Source organism: Macaca nemestrina, chromosome 14, assembly GCF_043159975.1.
Source record: "Macaca nemestrina isolate mMacNem1 chromosome 14, mMacNem.hap1, whole genome shotgun sequence".
Classification (NCBI taxonomy): domain Eukaryota; kingdom Metazoa; phylum Chordata; class Mammalia; order Primates; family Cercopithecidae; genus Macaca; species Macaca nemestrina.
Window position 1 is genome coordinate 26,090,998 of NC_092138.1, and position 17,093 is coordinate 26,108,090.

The window sequence follows — 17,093 nt, forward strand, 5'->3', positions numbered from 1 at the left end:
CATGTTAGCAGGGATCTCCTAACCTCGTGATCTGCCCACCTCAACTTTCCAAAGTGCTGGGATTACAGGCTTGAGCCACTGCACCCGGCTGTCCTTTTATTGTTGAATTGTAAAGGTTATTTGTATTTTCTTACATTCAGTAGGTTGTCTTTTCATTATCCTTGTGTCTTTTGAAACATGAAAGTTTTTAATTTTGGAGTCTGATTTATCTATTTTTTTTTCTTTGTTACTTGTGCTTTCAGTATCTTTTCTAAGGAAACATTTTATAACCCAAGGTCACAAAGATTTATGCCTATATTTTCTTCTGAGAACTTCATAGTTAGATCTTACATTTAGTCTTTGACTCATTTTGAGTTGGTTTTTGTATTTGGTGTGAAGTTAAGAGTAAAATTTAATTCTTTTGCATGTGGATATTAAGTTGCCCTAGCACCATTTGTTGAAAACACTTTTTTCACCGTTGAATTGTTTTGGCCCTCTTGTCAAAAATCAGCTGACCATAAATGTCAGGTTTATTTCTGGATTCTCAGTTCTATTCCTTAGATATGTTTGTCTGCCCTTATGCCAATACCATTCTCTCTTGATTACTGTTGCTTTTTATTATAAGTTTTGAAATTGGAAAGTGTGAATCCTCCAACTTAGTTTTTCTTTTCAAGATTGATTTGGCTATTGTGGGTTCCTTGAGGTCCCGTATGAATTCTCTGCATTTTGTTTTTCTTGATTATAAGTGGAGGAGTCTTTTTTCTTAATTATTATTATTTTCTGTAGACCTTTATGCTTTTATGTAAATTTTATAATCACTTTTGAGTTACTCAAATTTCTGCTGGAATTTTGATGGGAATTACCTTGAAATTTTCATTTTTGGAGAGTTGACATTCTCAATGCTATTAAGTCATTCTTTCCATTTTTTAATGTTCTTATTTAAAATTTTTCTGCATAAAGGTTTTCTACATTCTATTTTATATTAATTCCTAGATAGTTGTTTTGGTTGTGGGTGCGATCTTATTTATTATTTTTTTAACTATAGTTTTAGTTGTTTAATGCTAGCTAACATTGAACTGTACCAACTTTCCCTAAGTTCATGCATTTGCCAAAATTGCTGAGAATTCTCATTTGTTTTAATACTTTCCAGATTCTTTTGGTTTTCTATCAAGGTGATTACATCATCTACCAAACATATTGTTTTGTCCCTGTATATCTGTTAAGAAAACCATGTGATTTTTTTTCTTTTGTTCATTAATGTGAATTACTTTGGTTTAACATTGGAAGATTTATCATTCTTGTCTTTCAGTTTGATTTTGTATTTTGTATTTATATATACTTTACATGTTTCTTTTTTTTTAAAGTTTTTAAGGTTTTTTTCATGCATGTTCAAAGTGAAATGGACTTACAGTTTTATTTACAGTTCTAAGTTTTGGGGTAAAGTTATAATATCTTCAGAAAGCAATTGTTGAGCAGCATTCATTTTCTGGAATAACTTCACTTAAAGTATTTTAAATGAAGGTGGTCTTTAATTTCCATTTGAAGTTCTCATGGTTATTTGCATATCCTAGCCTTTGTGCCAATTTTGTACTTTTATATTAAGAAATGCATGAATTTTGTCTAGGTTATTTATTGACACATGATATTCTTTCATTTCTAGAAACTATGTAGCTCAAAGTCCTTTTTCCTTTAGTACATTATTTTGTTTATTTTGCTTATCTCTTTCTTGTGATCAGTCTTGTCTGAGTACCCTTTCTACAAAACAATAGTTATGAGTTTGGGTTACATAGTCATTCTATCACATATCAGTTCCATTGATCATATTTGTGACATTAGGCAACTTATATAACTCTTCTGTGCCTCTGTTTTCTCTGTTTCAAAATGGGTGTAGTAATAGTCCCTACAGCAGAGGATTGTTGAAAGGATTAATGTGTGACAAGTGTTTAGAATAGTGCCTGACACTTTGTAAGTGTTCAGTTAATACTATCTGCTATTAGTAGTAGTGGAAGCCTTTTCTTAAAATCAGCTGTTGGTTTTCCATTGCTTTTTGTTCTTTGTTGTGTTGATATCTGTTTTTAATTTTCTTTTTCTTGTTTCTTTGTGCTTACTCTCTCCTTAAGTCGAACACTAATATTTAAAGCTAGATTTTTGTAATGGATAATTATAACTCCTTTAGATGTGCCCTGCACTATCACTTTTCTGATGATTATGTCTGACTTATTAAGAGTCATGCTTATATTCATGCTTTTCTTCTGTGTCTTAAGCTTATCAGTATCAGTAGCATTCTCAACAAGTCAGGTACCCCAGCACATTTTTACCTCTTAAATAGTACCTCTTTTGTCAATCCTCTTCATATGCATATTCACCAAAGTTTTTATTCTGGATTTTTAGGGATATACTTTGTTGTCTTCACCCTCCTTGCTTCCATTGCTCACTTGTACAAAAAACATTGTATTAACTATTCTCCTTTATTTCTCATATCTCAGATATCTCATAGAATTCCCTTGGGGTTTGGGGGTTTTTTGTTTCTTGTTATTGTTGAGACAGGCTCTCACTCTATAGCTCAGGCTGGAGTGTAGTGGCTTAATCACAGCTCACTGCAGCCTTGACCTCCCAGACTCAAAGCAGTCCTCCCACTCCAGCCACCCCAGTAGCTGAGACTACAGGCACACACTACCATGCCCGGCTAATTTTTGTATTTTTTATAGAGATGGAGTTTTGCCATGTTGCTCAGGCTGGTTTTGAACCCTGGGCTCAAGCAATCCTTCTATCTCGGCCTCCCAAAGTGTTGGGATTATAGGTGTGAGCCACCGTGCCTGGCCTTCCCTTGGATTTATCTCCTTTCCTCCTTGCTGGGGTTTTTCAAAGAGAGACTTGATTTGGTTAAGTCTTACAAGTTTGTGGGCCTGCAGATCTCTCTCTCTCTCTCTTTTTTTTTTTTTTTTTTTTTTGATAGAAACAATGTTTTCCTATGTTGCTTAAGTGGTCCTCCCACCTTGGCCTCCCAAAGTGCTGGGATTACAGGAGTGAGCCACCACACCCAGCCCAGATACCTTTATCCTCATATTAAAACTGTATTTTTGTTCTGTGTACAATACTAGGTTAAAAGTTTGATTTCTTCTTTAGCTTAAAATTATCTCTTCATTGTCTTTTGGCTTCCAGTGTTGATATTTGAAAGTCATATGTTCATCTGATCTTGTTCATTTGTAAGTAGTTTGTTGTTTTTTGGTACACTTTGAGGTGTTTCAGTCTGTTTTTCCCCCTTTAATTCTGAGAAATTCTTGGATAGTCTTATCTTTATTTTCTCCTTTATTTTTTTCCTGGAACTTCTATAGTACAGTTAGTGATATTTCTACTTCTTATTATCTATTAAATTTTCTTGTTTTCTATCTTAATTCCCACACACAAAAAATTCCATATTTGTAAATTACTCAGCCTGATCTTTTAGCTCACTGATGTGCTTTTCAGCTGTTACTGCTCAGGCAATCCACTGTGCCTGGCCCTACATGAGTTTTATAAGAACAAGTTGGACTTGAAATTATCTACGTTTAACAAGCTATTTCAGTTTTACATATATATAATTTATATGTAAATATATAAAATATATAATATATAATATATTATAAATAAATAATTATATATTATATATAAAATATATTTTTTTTACAGAATAAAATATTTTTCTTCAGTAACTTGTTCACACTATACTAAAATGTAGATTTGTTTGTTTTGTTTATACTTTTTGTGAAAATTTTCAGACTTACATTATTCAATTAAATTTTGAGAGTAGGTCTGTGTTGCTGCCCTATACCAGGCCTGTTTTGGAAAGTGATCATTTGCAAGCTGTTGTCATTAAATAAGCCCCAGTTATCTGACTTTTGGGCAGTGGAAGAGGGAATCATTCTGTCAGCATTAAGGAAGTGAAGCTGTCATTAAACTAGACCCTGGCACTGCAGTTTTTCTCCTTTCTGCTTCTTTCCTTTGGTGTTCATCCCCAGAAGCTTCTTCACAGCCTTATATGTGTTCAACCAGCCAGGTTTATTTCAAAAGTTGTTTATTATAGTTTATAAAAGCTTTTCTGCTAGGTGCGGTGGCTCACGCCTGTAATTCCAACAGTTTGGGCGGCCAAGGCAGGCAGATTATTTGAGGTCAGGAGTTCGAGACCAGCCTGGCCAGCATCATGAAACTCCATCTCTACTAAAAATACAAAAATTAGCTGGGCATGATGGTGTGTGCCTGTAATCCCAGCTACTGGGGAGGCTGAGGCAGGAGAATCGCTTGAACGTGGGAGGCAGAGGTTGCAGTGAGCCAAGATCGCGCCACTGCACTCCTGCCTAGGCGATAGAGTGAGACTTCGTCTCAATAAACAATCAAAAAACAACAACAAAAGTTTTTCTGGCTAAGAGATAAATTATAAGATTATAGTCTAGATATGTACCATTTACTTACTAAGCTTTTAAAAAGGCTATTGTGGCTCAGCAGTCAATGGTATATGAGGTCATTGGGGTTGAGAAATAACCATAGACTGATACTAAACAAATAGCATTGATATTATACCTTGTACCTCATCATCTTTCTGCAGGTCATTTCCTCCTCTGTAACAGACCCTTTGAGTCCCTTCACTTCCATCTTCTTCAACAGGCACTTTATCCTCCTGACCAGGATAGTAAATTTGTAGCCAAAGTCTATAGTAAACGTCACTAATTTATCACATATCATTGGGCGGCTAAGCCCTGCATATGCCTTAGAATCATTCTCAGCACAACACTTCAGGAAGCCCTCAATTAAAGGTGACAGATGACACCTCGTTGTTATTTCTGTCCTATTTCTTATTCCAACCAGAGTAAGCCATTAACTTATTCAGGCAGTATTTTGAAGGCTAAAAAGGAATAAAGGTAGAAAGCAATTAAAGCATTTCCTAATATCCAAGATGTTTTTCTGCCCTTCCCTCACCTTTTATTATTCCCTTGCCTTTTATGTTATTATACCTACCCTTGTTTCTCTCTTCCTGTGCTTTTTTCTGCTGCTGCTTATAAACACATTTATGTTGAACTTTATAGGATATATTCGATTTTTAGTGAGTGAAAAGGGCATTTTTTCCCCCAGATATTCTCAACCATTTAGTCACTCTCTTGAGTTGTTTTCATCCCATTTTTGGTATAATAATGTACTTTTTTTTTTTCCTATTCTTATATTTAGATTTTTTTTTTTTTTTTTTTTGGAGAAAATTGGATGCCACCAAACCTGTAAGGTGTTGATTTTAAATGCCTTTTCCCTGGAACTAAGCAATGGCCTAATTCTGCTAAAAAGAGACAGGAGTTTGAAAAAGGACAAGATGGAAGGAAATACTGATAGAACAAACAAGTATTAATTAATTTTTTGTCCGTCAGTTAAAGTGTGATGATATGCCCATCACTCATTGTATGATAGACCTTCACTACACCAACATTTGATATTCACAACCAAGTCCTTCAGTGTAGGTATTGGCCTTGTTTACTTATGAAGAAAATGAGAGTCAAAGAGATAGTTTGCCCAAGGACATACAGCTGGTAAACAGTAAGTGGTAGAGTTAGGATTTTACCCCAGCTTCCTAACTTTAAACTTTGTACTCTTTCTCTTCCAAACATTTAGAAAAGTTTACCTTTAGTAGATTTTACCTTTTTTCCACAATAAACTTTATATTATAGCCTTTTTAGTTTGGGCAGTAATTACATACATACATGCATGCATGCATACTTAACATACACTTTAATGTTCTATAGGTTATTTGGACCACTGGCACTGTGACCAAAGTGATAGTATTCTGAGCGTGTTCTGAATCTGTGAGGTCAGTATAGCCCAGTAACATAGTGTAGTGACAGCCTGGGGTCAAATCCTGGCTCCAACACTGCCTCATCTTGTGCAAGTTTCCTTTCTCATGCCAACTTACACAGTTGTTTTGAGAATTAAACAAAGTAATACACATAGAGCATTTGGCACAATGTCTGACAAATAGTTTCATAAATGCTATTATTATGTATTCACTTTATGCTAAATCCCTAGCTTCTCCATGAAGTTCTGAGAAGTTTTGCTGAGTTACATAGAAACTACAGACTACACTAAAGATATGTCATACCTTCAGTGTTATTTGTAAAGAAATGGCAAATATTACCTTTATCATTTTTGACATTTTTGTTAAATGAGATAATAATCACTGCTATTTGAAACCTGTCATATAGTGTTTGAGTCTGTCTGCTGGTCAGGAATATTTGCCTCACCCCAGGATTTAAAGTACTTCTAGAAAGAAGCCAAAGGCCAGGCGCGGTGGCTCACGCCTATAATCCCAGCACTTTGGGAGGCCGAGATGGGTGGATCACCTGAGGTCAGGAGTTCAAGACCAGCCTGACCAACATGGAGAAACCCCCATCTCTACTAAAAATACAAAATTAACCGGGTGTAGTGGTGCATGCCTGTAATCCCAGCTACTCCAGAGGCTGAGGCAGGAGATTCTCTTGAACCGGGAGGCGGAGGTTGTGGTGAGCTGAGATCGTGCCATTGCACTCCAGCCTGGGCAACAAGAGCGAAACTCCATCTCAAAAAAAGAAAAGAAAGAAGCCAAAAATCTGTTTGGAATCATACCTAAAATAGTAATAGTCATTAACCACCAATAAAATTTACCCATGTCTTTGTTTTAACTTTTTATTGTATGAGAATGTAGAATCTACATTCAGTTATTAAAATATTTACTATCTCCTTTTGTTTTTCAGAGCATGAATAATCTTTCATTTAGTGAACTATGTTGCCTCTTCTGCTGTCCACCTTGTCCAGGGAAAATTGCTTCAAAATTAGCATTTTTGCCACCTGATCCAACTTACACACTGATGTGTGATGAAAGCGGAAGCCGTTGGACTTTACATCTATCTGAACGAGCAGACTGGCAGTATTCTTCTAGAGAAAAAGATGCTATTGAGTGTTTCATGACTAGAACCAGTAAAGGCAACAGAATTGCCTGTATGTTTGTACGTTGCTCACCCAATGCGAAATACACTTTACTCTTCTCACATGGAAATGCTGTTGATCTTGGTCAAATGAGCAGCTTTTACATAGGACTAGGATCACGGATTAATTGTAATATATTCTCATATGATTATTCTGGATATGGTGCAAGTTCCGGGAAACCCACAGAGAAGAACCTCTATGCAGACATTGAAGCTGCTTGGCTTGCTCTTAGGACAAGGTAAATTGTAGTTGGAAATTATTTTTCATACTCGTGGTGGTTAGCTAAAAATACCATGTGTAAGAATAGAGTAAAAGCTGTTTTTATTATACATAACTGCTATATAGAGGTTATGTTTACTTTTATGTTCCTGTAATAATTAATATTTTAGACAGCAATTTTAAATTTCACATAATAGCAAAGCAAAGTTTTTAAAGACAGTTTCAGGTTTGTCTACATTAATACATGTATATATGTATGATTTTTTTTTTTTTCACTTAAATCCTTAGCTGGATGTCCATGGTGCATGCCTGTAGTCGTTTTTACTTAAGAGGCTAAGGCAGGGGAATCACTTGAGGCCAGGAGTTTGAGGCTGCAGTGAGCTATGATCGTGCCACTGCACTCCAGCCTCAGTGACAGAGTGAGACCTTGTCTCTTAAAAAGTTAAAAAAATTAATAAATCCAGTGACAAATGTTTCGTTTTGTAAGCTTTCTTATTGGAGTGTGATATAAAAAAATGTTTATTCAAAGCTGCAGCCTTTCAAGGCAATGAGAGAAAATACTGACTTAGCTAATTATTCACTTGATCTATCATCAACAGTATGAGGCTGGATTGCTTTCTATTAAAATCCTAAGCCAAGATTTGCATTATTTTATGTGATTACTTCTTGAGAGGTACAACTTAAAGATACCTTATTGGAACTATCTTTCAAGTATTCATTCTATAAAAATGAGATTTTACTTTATATTCTTCATTGCTAAAATTGAGAGAGATGGTATCAAGTTTAAAAAAATTTTTTAGGCTGGGTGCGGTGGCTCACGCCTGTTGTCCCAGCACTTTGGGAAGCCAAGGCAGGCAAATCACAAGGTCAGGAATTTGAGACCAGCCTGGCCAACATGGTGAAACCCCATCTCTACTAAAAATACAAAAATGTCTGGGCGCAGTGGCTCATGCCTGTAATCCCAGCACTTTGGAAGGCTGAGGCAGGTGGATCACAAGGTCAGGAGTTCAAGACTAGCCTGGCCAAGATGGTGAAACCCCGTCTCTACTAAAAATACAAAAATTAGCTGGGTGCAGTGGCATGTGCCTGTAATCCCAGCTATTTGGGAAGCTGAGGCAGGAGAATCGCTTGAACCCGGGAGGCGGAGGTTGCAGTGAGCCGAGATCACACCACTGCACTCCAGCCCAGGTGACAGAGTGAGACTCTGTTTCAAAAAAAAAAAAAAAAATTAATGTTATGATAAATTGTTTAATAAAATTTTCTTACTGTTCAGTTATTCTTTGATTATATAGCAGCATACATTTTTGGGGAACTAGAAATTGCATTAATCTTTTCTAGTTGCCAAGATACCTAAACGTTTTTCTTGAAAAATCACAATTTGGTAGACTTCAGTGTATTATTAGTCAGGTTAGTGTACAATAAACAGATAACCTTAATATAGGCTGTTCTTTATATTATATGAAAATAAAACATCTGACTTCCAGAATGTTTTTGACTGAACCTATAGGATATAAAGAAAACTTACTCTTTCTAATTTAATGTTTAAATATTAAAGATTTGATTTAGTCAGGAAGAATTTCCTCAATTTTAATAATAATGAAGTAGTTAATAATATTAAAGATATATAAAAAATCTTTAAAATTATTTTTCCCTCCAAAGAAATGTAGTAAAGTTATGCTCTCATAGCAAAGTTCTACATAAAAGGGATTCTTAAAATCAATTGGAATTATATAAAAACATAAATATGGGGAATAAGGAAAAAAAGATGGCAAGTAGTAGGTAGAGTTGATGGGGGTTGGTAAAATTATTGTCTAATTGATAAATTTAAAAACTGCTTTAAATAAAAATCTTTTTAGGTATATTGATATGAGTTACATCAGGCCTTAAAACAAAACCTGAGTGCCCACTTTTTAGAGCCAGCCAGTTGAATAACATAATAACTGTAAGAAAGTATTATAATTAAAACAAAATAACTTTATTGAGCGATAAAGTTCACACTTTTAAAGTTTAACTTCAGTGGAATAATGAAGTTTTAAAGGGTGCTAAGTTAAAACTGATAGCCTTCATTATTAGTGCTTCCCAGTAACAAAAAAGGGTCACTTTACTCAAACAAAACATGTTAGTATTGGGTTCAGTGTTCTGTGTCTTTGTGAAAAAAATCCCATTTTTTAAGTGGTCAACTTACTGGTTTTTTTTTTTTAATCTTGGCATTTATCAATTTGAAGAAAACTTTCAAAAATGATTTTCAGTCTTGATTAATTTTTTTTAACATATTTGATAGCCAGTGTTAATGAGGAATGGGCAGATTTCACCGATAATCCCACATACTATTTTAGCACTTACATTTTAGAATTTTAGACTTCTGTTTTCTTTCATGTTGAACCCAAAATATAGTTGTAAGAGTTTCATAAGTATAGGTACTTTAGGAAATGTAACTTCTCTGAGCCTGTGTTTCCTCATCTGTTTAATGAAGAGATTGAATTAAATGATCCCCAAGATCTTTTCCAGTTCTGGAATTCTGTCATCTAATGAAATGTGTGTGATTAGAAGACATGCCTTTTATTTTATTTACCTGATTAAAAGTTAGGACTTAAGTAACCAGGAGAGAGAAAATAAATAATGAACTTAAATAAACTTAAACTTAAATTTGTTTAATGATGTCCTTTTTGGGAAAATTGGATATCCGTAATAACTCCAATTTCTGACCTTCTGATGGACCAAAAGAAACTCAGGGCCTGGCATTCACTGTGCACCTTTCCCACAAAGTCCTTGAGCTCCTCATCTGTGGGCTTCAGAGGTAAAAAACACTGAACCTGGTAGTCAGTGTACCTGAGTTCTAATTATAGAGCTGTCACCTACTGGTGACTTTGAAGGTCTGCTCATTAGGCAGCTGGAGTCTATATTAAATGGTCTCTAAACTCCTTTCTAGCTCATACTGTTAGGCAGTTGTTACTCTTGTGAGTCCCCTAATGCTTAATTGTCAGCTACCTCTGCAACTCTATCCTCAAGCATTGTCATTGCTAGCTATAGCCCAGATTTCATGATTGCCACCAACAATGCTGATATTCAACTGACAGCAACAATGCAACCTCAAGAATTGTGGTTATGCTGCAAATGTTCATTCTCCTAATTTCTTCATTCATTTGAAATATGTGCAACTAGGTCTGTTGTAAAGAAAAAAGCTTTTCTGAGTTTGCTAATATTTAGAGTCAATTTGGAGTAGACAGAGCCCCACTTTCTGTGTCCTTTCCAAATGCTTGTGTAGTCCTGACTTGAAGAAACTATGTGGGGAGACCTGTGTTACTACCTGTATAGTTGAAATAGTATTATGCCCCTGGAAGAGAACACAGGGACAGTTTGCCTCCCTCTTTCCTGGTGAATATTCAGATTCTCAGAAAGATATTTTACGTTTGCAAAAGATTTCCAAAAGAAGCTGTTGTGGTCTTAGCTGCCAGAGTGACTGCTGTGTGCCTTCTAAGTGAAAAGCTGTATTTAATGTCACTGTAACCTTGAACCCCACATTCATTAGCTCAGGTAGCACTGCACTTGGACTTGCAGTAGTTTACTTTTGGGATGATTATACTGTAGACAAGTAGCAAGCAGTTCCTTGAACATACTAGGTACCCAATAAATATTTATTGAGTCAATGAGTTTTCATCTATTTAAACCTGCAGCCATTTTAAAGGGATTAAAATAGTACCTTGAGATTTTAGCATAAAGTCTATTCATAAATAACTGGACCATGTGGTGTTTGGAATTCTTTTTTATGTTTTCAATCATTAGTCCATTTCTACAACTAAGGAAAGACAAACTTTAAGAAAAATCATAAAATCATAATTTGCCCTTGACTAAAACCATACATATAGTTTATTCATTTCATACCGTAACTATATGTAACAGTTCATCAATATGACCAGTTTTGGAAATTAAAATGAGCTGCTCCTGATGTGTGGAGAAATAAATAATTTTTCTTACATTGAACAGAAAATAAATATGACCTATTCATTCAACATCAGTTCATTAAAATATTAGTGATATGCCCCAAGCTCAGTCAACAGTATGCTAGGTTGAAATACTACAGTGTAATAAATTATTTAATAAATTTATTTCTTAAGATTGAAATTTTAAAATACCTCAGCAATTATTTTTCCAAAAGATGAAATAGAAACACATGAAATAAACTGATGATACAGACTTTATTGTAATGTTAAAAATAACAGTAATAGCCAAGAAATTTAAGTTTAAAAAATGGATTAGTTGACATTGTCTTATTCTAAGATCAAATCCTTTGGAATGATGGAACATTTCATACCACTCCAACTTTTTTGTTTTTAACGCCTGAACTTTGTAGATATGGCATTCGCCCTGAAAATGTGATTATATATGGCCAAAGTATAGGGACAGTACCGTCTGTGGATCTTGCTGCTCGATATGAGAGTGCTGCTGTTATTCTTCATTCTCCTCTGACCTCGGGAATGCGAGTTGCCTTTCCTGACACCAAGAAGACCTACTGTTTTGATGCATTCCCAAAGTAAGTAGCAGTATTCAAAATAGTTCAATTCCAAGAAACTTAGGAATTTTTTCATCATTTAAAGTATTCGTGACATAGTTCACTCAACCATAAGTTTCTATTTTACATATATTAGCACATATACATTATGAAAAATTAATTTGTAAAGAGGGTATTAGCTGGTGACCAGTCAGAAGGCTGAAATGTTTGAGGAGTAGTAATCCAGATGAAAATTGCTGAGGGCCTTACACCTCAGGTGGTGGCACTAGTATTGGAGACAAGGGAATGAGTTTGAAAGAAAGATTTGACAGAACTGAGTGTCAGACTTGGACGTAGGATGCTAAAGAGAAAAACTTGAACATGACTACCATGTTTCTGCCCTGAGGTGCTAATGGATGGTGCCATCCAGTGAAACACTTGATGTTAGAGAAAAACAAGTAGAGGTTAAAATGAGTAAATATCTGATTAATGATATCTAATTTACAAAAGTGAATTGAAAAAAGTTGAATCTTAAATTAACTAGATTAGTAAGTATTGCTGCCACAAAACCCGCCAACATACTTAGATGTATTTGAAAGAAAAGTAGCTACTTTTCCTTCATGCTTTTCAAGACAGGAGGTAGTTCCCACCTACTCTTCATAGTTGGAAAAAATTAATGGACTATTTTTCTCAAAGAAGTAGAAGACAAGAAATAAGCTGGCAAATTTTAGTTTTCTTTCCTTTCTCCAATTGGCAACAATACAAAGGATTTTTTTGTGAATGGCCGATGGGCCTAAGGCAAAGTCATCACATGGTTCTTTATAAAGAATAGCAAAGATTATTTTAAAAACACATTATTTTCATCACTAGCCAGTAATGGATCACTTTAGTAGGGAAAGTATGTGAACACATGATCTTATCACAAGGGCAAACTGGGCGTGTTTGGGTTTTTATTTTGTTTTGGGTTTGTTTTTGTTTCAGGTAATGTAGGTATAGGCATTACACTGCCTCTGTCTAGCTGAATGGTAAAAATGATAGGGATGTATCTGAGTATCCCTATATCAGTGTTGTTGCCAACTTATATCTCTGTCTAGCTCCCTCTTTCATTTCTGGTGCACCAACAGAGAGCAACACTAAAAATAAACTGTTTGACCAGGCACAGTGGCTCACGCCTGTAATCCCAGCACTTTCAGAGGCCGTGGTGGGTGGATCACTTGAGGCCAGGAGTTCGAGACCAGCCTGGCCAACATGGTGAAACCCTGTCTCCACTAAAATTACAAAAATTAGCCAGGCGTGGTGATGCACGCCTGTAATCCCAGCTACTCAGGAGGCTGAGGCATGAGAATCCCTTGAACCTGGGAGACAGAGATGGCAGTGAAACAAGATGGTGCCACTGCACTTCAACCTGGGTGACAGAGCAAGACCCTGTCTCAAAAAATAAAAATAAACTGTTTGAAAAAGATAATATATTTCTTTTTTTTATTCAAGTTTTAATTCCTCTACCTCTGAACCTCTTTCTGACAGCAGATAGTAAACCCAAGTATTTATTCTTACCAAATGCAGCCTTAGATTATTTCATTGATGGTTTTTTCCTTGTCAAAATTCCATTTTCATTTTATGTTATTTATAATATCTTTCTCTAAGGATTCTTAAAAAGAATTGTTTGTCTGTGTAGTTTCTGTCTCCTCCAAGTTGCCAAGTGTTTTTTTTTAAAAAAGTGTTTGTTTTGATTCCTGTGTTATTTGAAGTGTTCTCCTCTCATGTCTGATAACTTTTGGTTGCCTGCTTATATGTAAGTAAAGGAACTGATCAACTTTTTACTCTTACATATAAGCCGGCAATCAAGATTTAGCAGATCAACTAAAGGGCTGCTCTGATATAATCTCCAAAGAAGGCTCTTTCTAAAAGTCCCTCCTTGAGGACAGTGGCCTGACTACCAGCATTCTGGGAGCCACATAGGGAAAATGGGTTCATAGTAGCCAGTATGTAAATGTATATGTGTCCGTTGTCTCTATGATACCTCTGTTCTAAACTCTGGGAGTCTTTTAGTCCACAGACATTCCAGTCTTGGGGGCAGACAGTTTCCGGGTATATGAATAGGCAAAAGGAACTGGGAAGGGGAGGCTAACTTTCTTACACAGACTTTGAAAAAATCCTGTATATTTCAGTCACCCCCTTCATCACCATGGTAATTCCTTAACTTTCTGGGGTATTCTGTGGTATAAATTGGTTTCGTTCATCACTTTGTGGTCTATCTGCCTAAAATTGTGTTTTCTTCTCTCCTTTTGATAAATTATTTCACACATTAATCTTTCCAGCTCCAACATTTTATTATATTTTAGTACATTCTCTTTGTTTTTGTATCTTTATCCTCAAACAAGAACAAAAACATAAAACATTTTGCTATCATTTTAGTAGGAGACTAGGAGAAAGAATATAGTGAGTGCAAAAAGTGAAATTAGCGCATACTTGAAATGGTTCTTAAGTTTTCTCCTCTTCTGGACACCTAAGTTTCTCTGTGCCAAAAGTCAACATTGTAGAAAGGTACAGTAGAGTGACGAGAGCATTGAGTGATTCCAGCAAAACCATCAAAACAAGTGCATGAAAATAACTTCCTCAGATAATCTTAAGGTAGGGAGTATGTAAAAGGCAATTTTTGAATCTTACTGGAAATTCAAGAGACGTTCTTACCTTCTGAACTGATTCGTACAATTCTCATATTTGAATTACCTGTCTGATACAGCACAAGAATATTTATGTTCCTTTACATAGTTAATTTATTGCATTTTTTCCCTTCCTTTTTCCCTGCAGCATTGACAAAATCTCTAAGATAACCTCTCCAGTATTAATAATTCATGGGACTGAAGACGAAGTCATTGACTTTTCACATGGCCTCGCGTTGTTTGAACGTTGCCAAAGACCTGTGGAGCCTCTCTGGGTTGAAGGAGCAGGTCACAATGATGTGGAACTGTATGGACAGTATCTTGAAAGGTTGAAACAGTTTGTGTCACAGGAACTGGTAAATTTGTAAAATATTCTGTAAATTTGCTACTGGGTTTTCCTTTCTTGCTGAACTGCACTCTTTGGTAACTAACATAAAACCTGAAGGTTTTGTTTGCAAATCATGTCAGTTGCCTTCATAAATGTACAGGTAATGATTTGTTAACAGACTTAATGAAGGTTTTAATTACCAGAACTAAGAACTGGAAATAACAGTACCATGCAGTCAGGCTGTGTAATTTATATTTTTTCTGTGAATTTTTTTTTAACATCAAGATGAGTACTGTATGAGATTTTAATTCTATAAAATCAAATGCTGTAAAAGTATTGCCAAATGCTTTTGCATACTAGAAACAAATTTATAAATATTTTTAAAACATCTCAATGTACTAAATCTTATCCTGGAATACAACTGTAATATTCTTTTGAAGAAAGCTATGTATCTAAAGCAATTTAAGTACTCATAATAGAATGAACTGTAAAAGAGATTTAAAACCATGCAAGTTCACTAGAATTAACCTAAACCCTGTTGTACAGGGATAGAGGTTTAAAGATATTTTATTGTAAAATACATTGAATTTTCTCTATACTCTGATTACATACATTTATCCTTTAAAAAAGATGTAAATCTTAATTTTTATGCCATCTGTTAATTTACCAATGAGTTACCTTGTAAATGAGAAGTCATGATAGCACTGAATTTTAACTAGTTTTGACTTCTAAGTTTGGTACTGTGAGGCAACTACTTAAAATTTTCATGCTGGTTATTTAAAAGGCATTTAGAGATTTCAAGAATGATTTTGTATGCAATGTTTTAAATTTTGACTGATCTCATAGTCTCATAGAATTGCAGTAGTCTTCATTGTATGAAATCCTGAAAGTCCATGAGTTGATCTTAAAGACCACAAACAGAGTGGCTATCTGATCCCTTTTCACTGGCTATTTTTTTTTTTTTTTTTTTTTTCATTTTTTGAGACGGAGTCTTGCTCTGTCGCTGAGGCTGGAGTGCAGTGGTGCAATCTTGGCTCACTGCAACCTCTGCCTCCCAGGTTCAAGCGATTCTCCTGCCTCAGCCTCCCGAGTAGCTGGGATTACAGATGCCCGCCACCACGCCTGGCTAATTTTTGTATTTTTAGTAGAGTCAGGGTTTTGCCATGTTGATCAGGCTGGTCTCGAACTCCTGACCTCATGATCTGCCCTCCTCGGCCTCCCAAAGTGTTGGAATTACAGGCATGAGCCACCGCGCCTGGCCCACTTTGGCTATTTTTAAAAATAGGACCTGTTGTTTTGGATTACTATCTGAGAATTTCATGGATTCACTCCTGGGTATAGGAGATAAGAATACATTTAATTCATAACTTTTATATTAACCAATATAGTAAAACAATAAAGCTCACACATACAAAAACTAAGTTGCCTTTCCTTGAATGAACCCTGCCTGAATAAAACAATGAAAGAAAAATAAAAATAAAAATAAAAAATTAATGGTATGTAGTCTAATTTGTAAATGAATGAATATGGAAATAATACACACTGTGGATATATTTTAAGGCCTTATGTAGTTTTAATTGTTCTGCTTGTTCCGTGGTTATGTCTAAGACTATAGTATACGATTCTCTTCAAAGTATATCAAGTATTGTGAATGCTTTGGTTCAGATGTGTCAAATTAACAGTAAAACAACAAATATACCACTGACCTGTGCTTATTTGCCTTTTTCCATGCTCCCCACGCCCACACTAGAAAGCGTGAAAAGAAAAAAATTACCCTTCGTTTTTATAGGACATAGTTTGAAAACTTTTAAAATTATATCATCACTTCTTTTGGAGAGGTCTTTCTTTCTCAAGATTGTCTTGTAACCTATACAGTTTCTTCTTTGTACAGCATACAACCCAGGGCTTAGCTAAATGTTTTCTTTGATTACCTAGGGAAATCTAAATATTGATTCTATTTATTCAGTGTTCGTTCATTCAACGATAGTTATTGAATGTATAAATCATGCAAAACCCTGTGCTAGGTAAAGACAGACTGTGTCCTCATAGATTTCATGGTATAGCTAAGGAGACAGGCACCTCATTGCCCAAATATTACTATTTTAATAAGGACTGAAGGAGATTTGTAAGGTATTGTAACAGGTAAAAGGTACTTTTGGGAGGGGAACATGGGGAGCAGGACAAGGAAGAGTCCCCCAGAGAAGTGGTATTTCAGCTAAGTTTTGACGGATAACTAAGAATTGGGTAGACCTGGGTGACCCAGGAGAAGCATTCCTGGCTGAGGGGGATGAATAATATATGGAAGCCTAGAGGAAGGAAGGTGCAGTTAAATATGAGGACTGGGCTGGGCTCGGTAGCTCACACCTGTAATCCCAGCACTTTGAGAGACTGAGGCAGGTGGATCATGAGGTCAGGAAATCGAGACCATTCTGGCTAA

General features: G+C 35.5%; 1 protein-coding gene across 5 annotated transcripts in view; it reads left to right on the plus strand.

Moving 5' to 3' along the window:
- Positions 1-17,093, plus strand: part of LOC105498664 (abhydrolase domain containing 17B, depalmitoylase) — a 72,332-nt gene that overhangs the window by 31,462 nt on the left and 23,777 nt on the right. For 4 of the 5 annotated variants that reach the window (XM_071077672.1, XM_011770922.3, XM_011770924.3 and 1 more), the window contains exons 2-4: positions 6,726-7,195; positions 11,528-11,707; positions 14,477-14,684. In XM_071077672.1, coding sequence (XP_070933773.1) covers positions 6,729-7,195; positions 11,528-11,707; positions 14,477-14,684 — 855 coding nt within the window. In that variant the 5' untranslated portion in view covers positions 6,726-6,728. Of the gene's footprint in view, positions 1-6,725; positions 7,196-11,527; positions 11,708-14,476; positions 15,685-17,093 lie in introns of those variants that run through there. The other variant, XM_071077673.1, reaches the window with a different exon arrangement.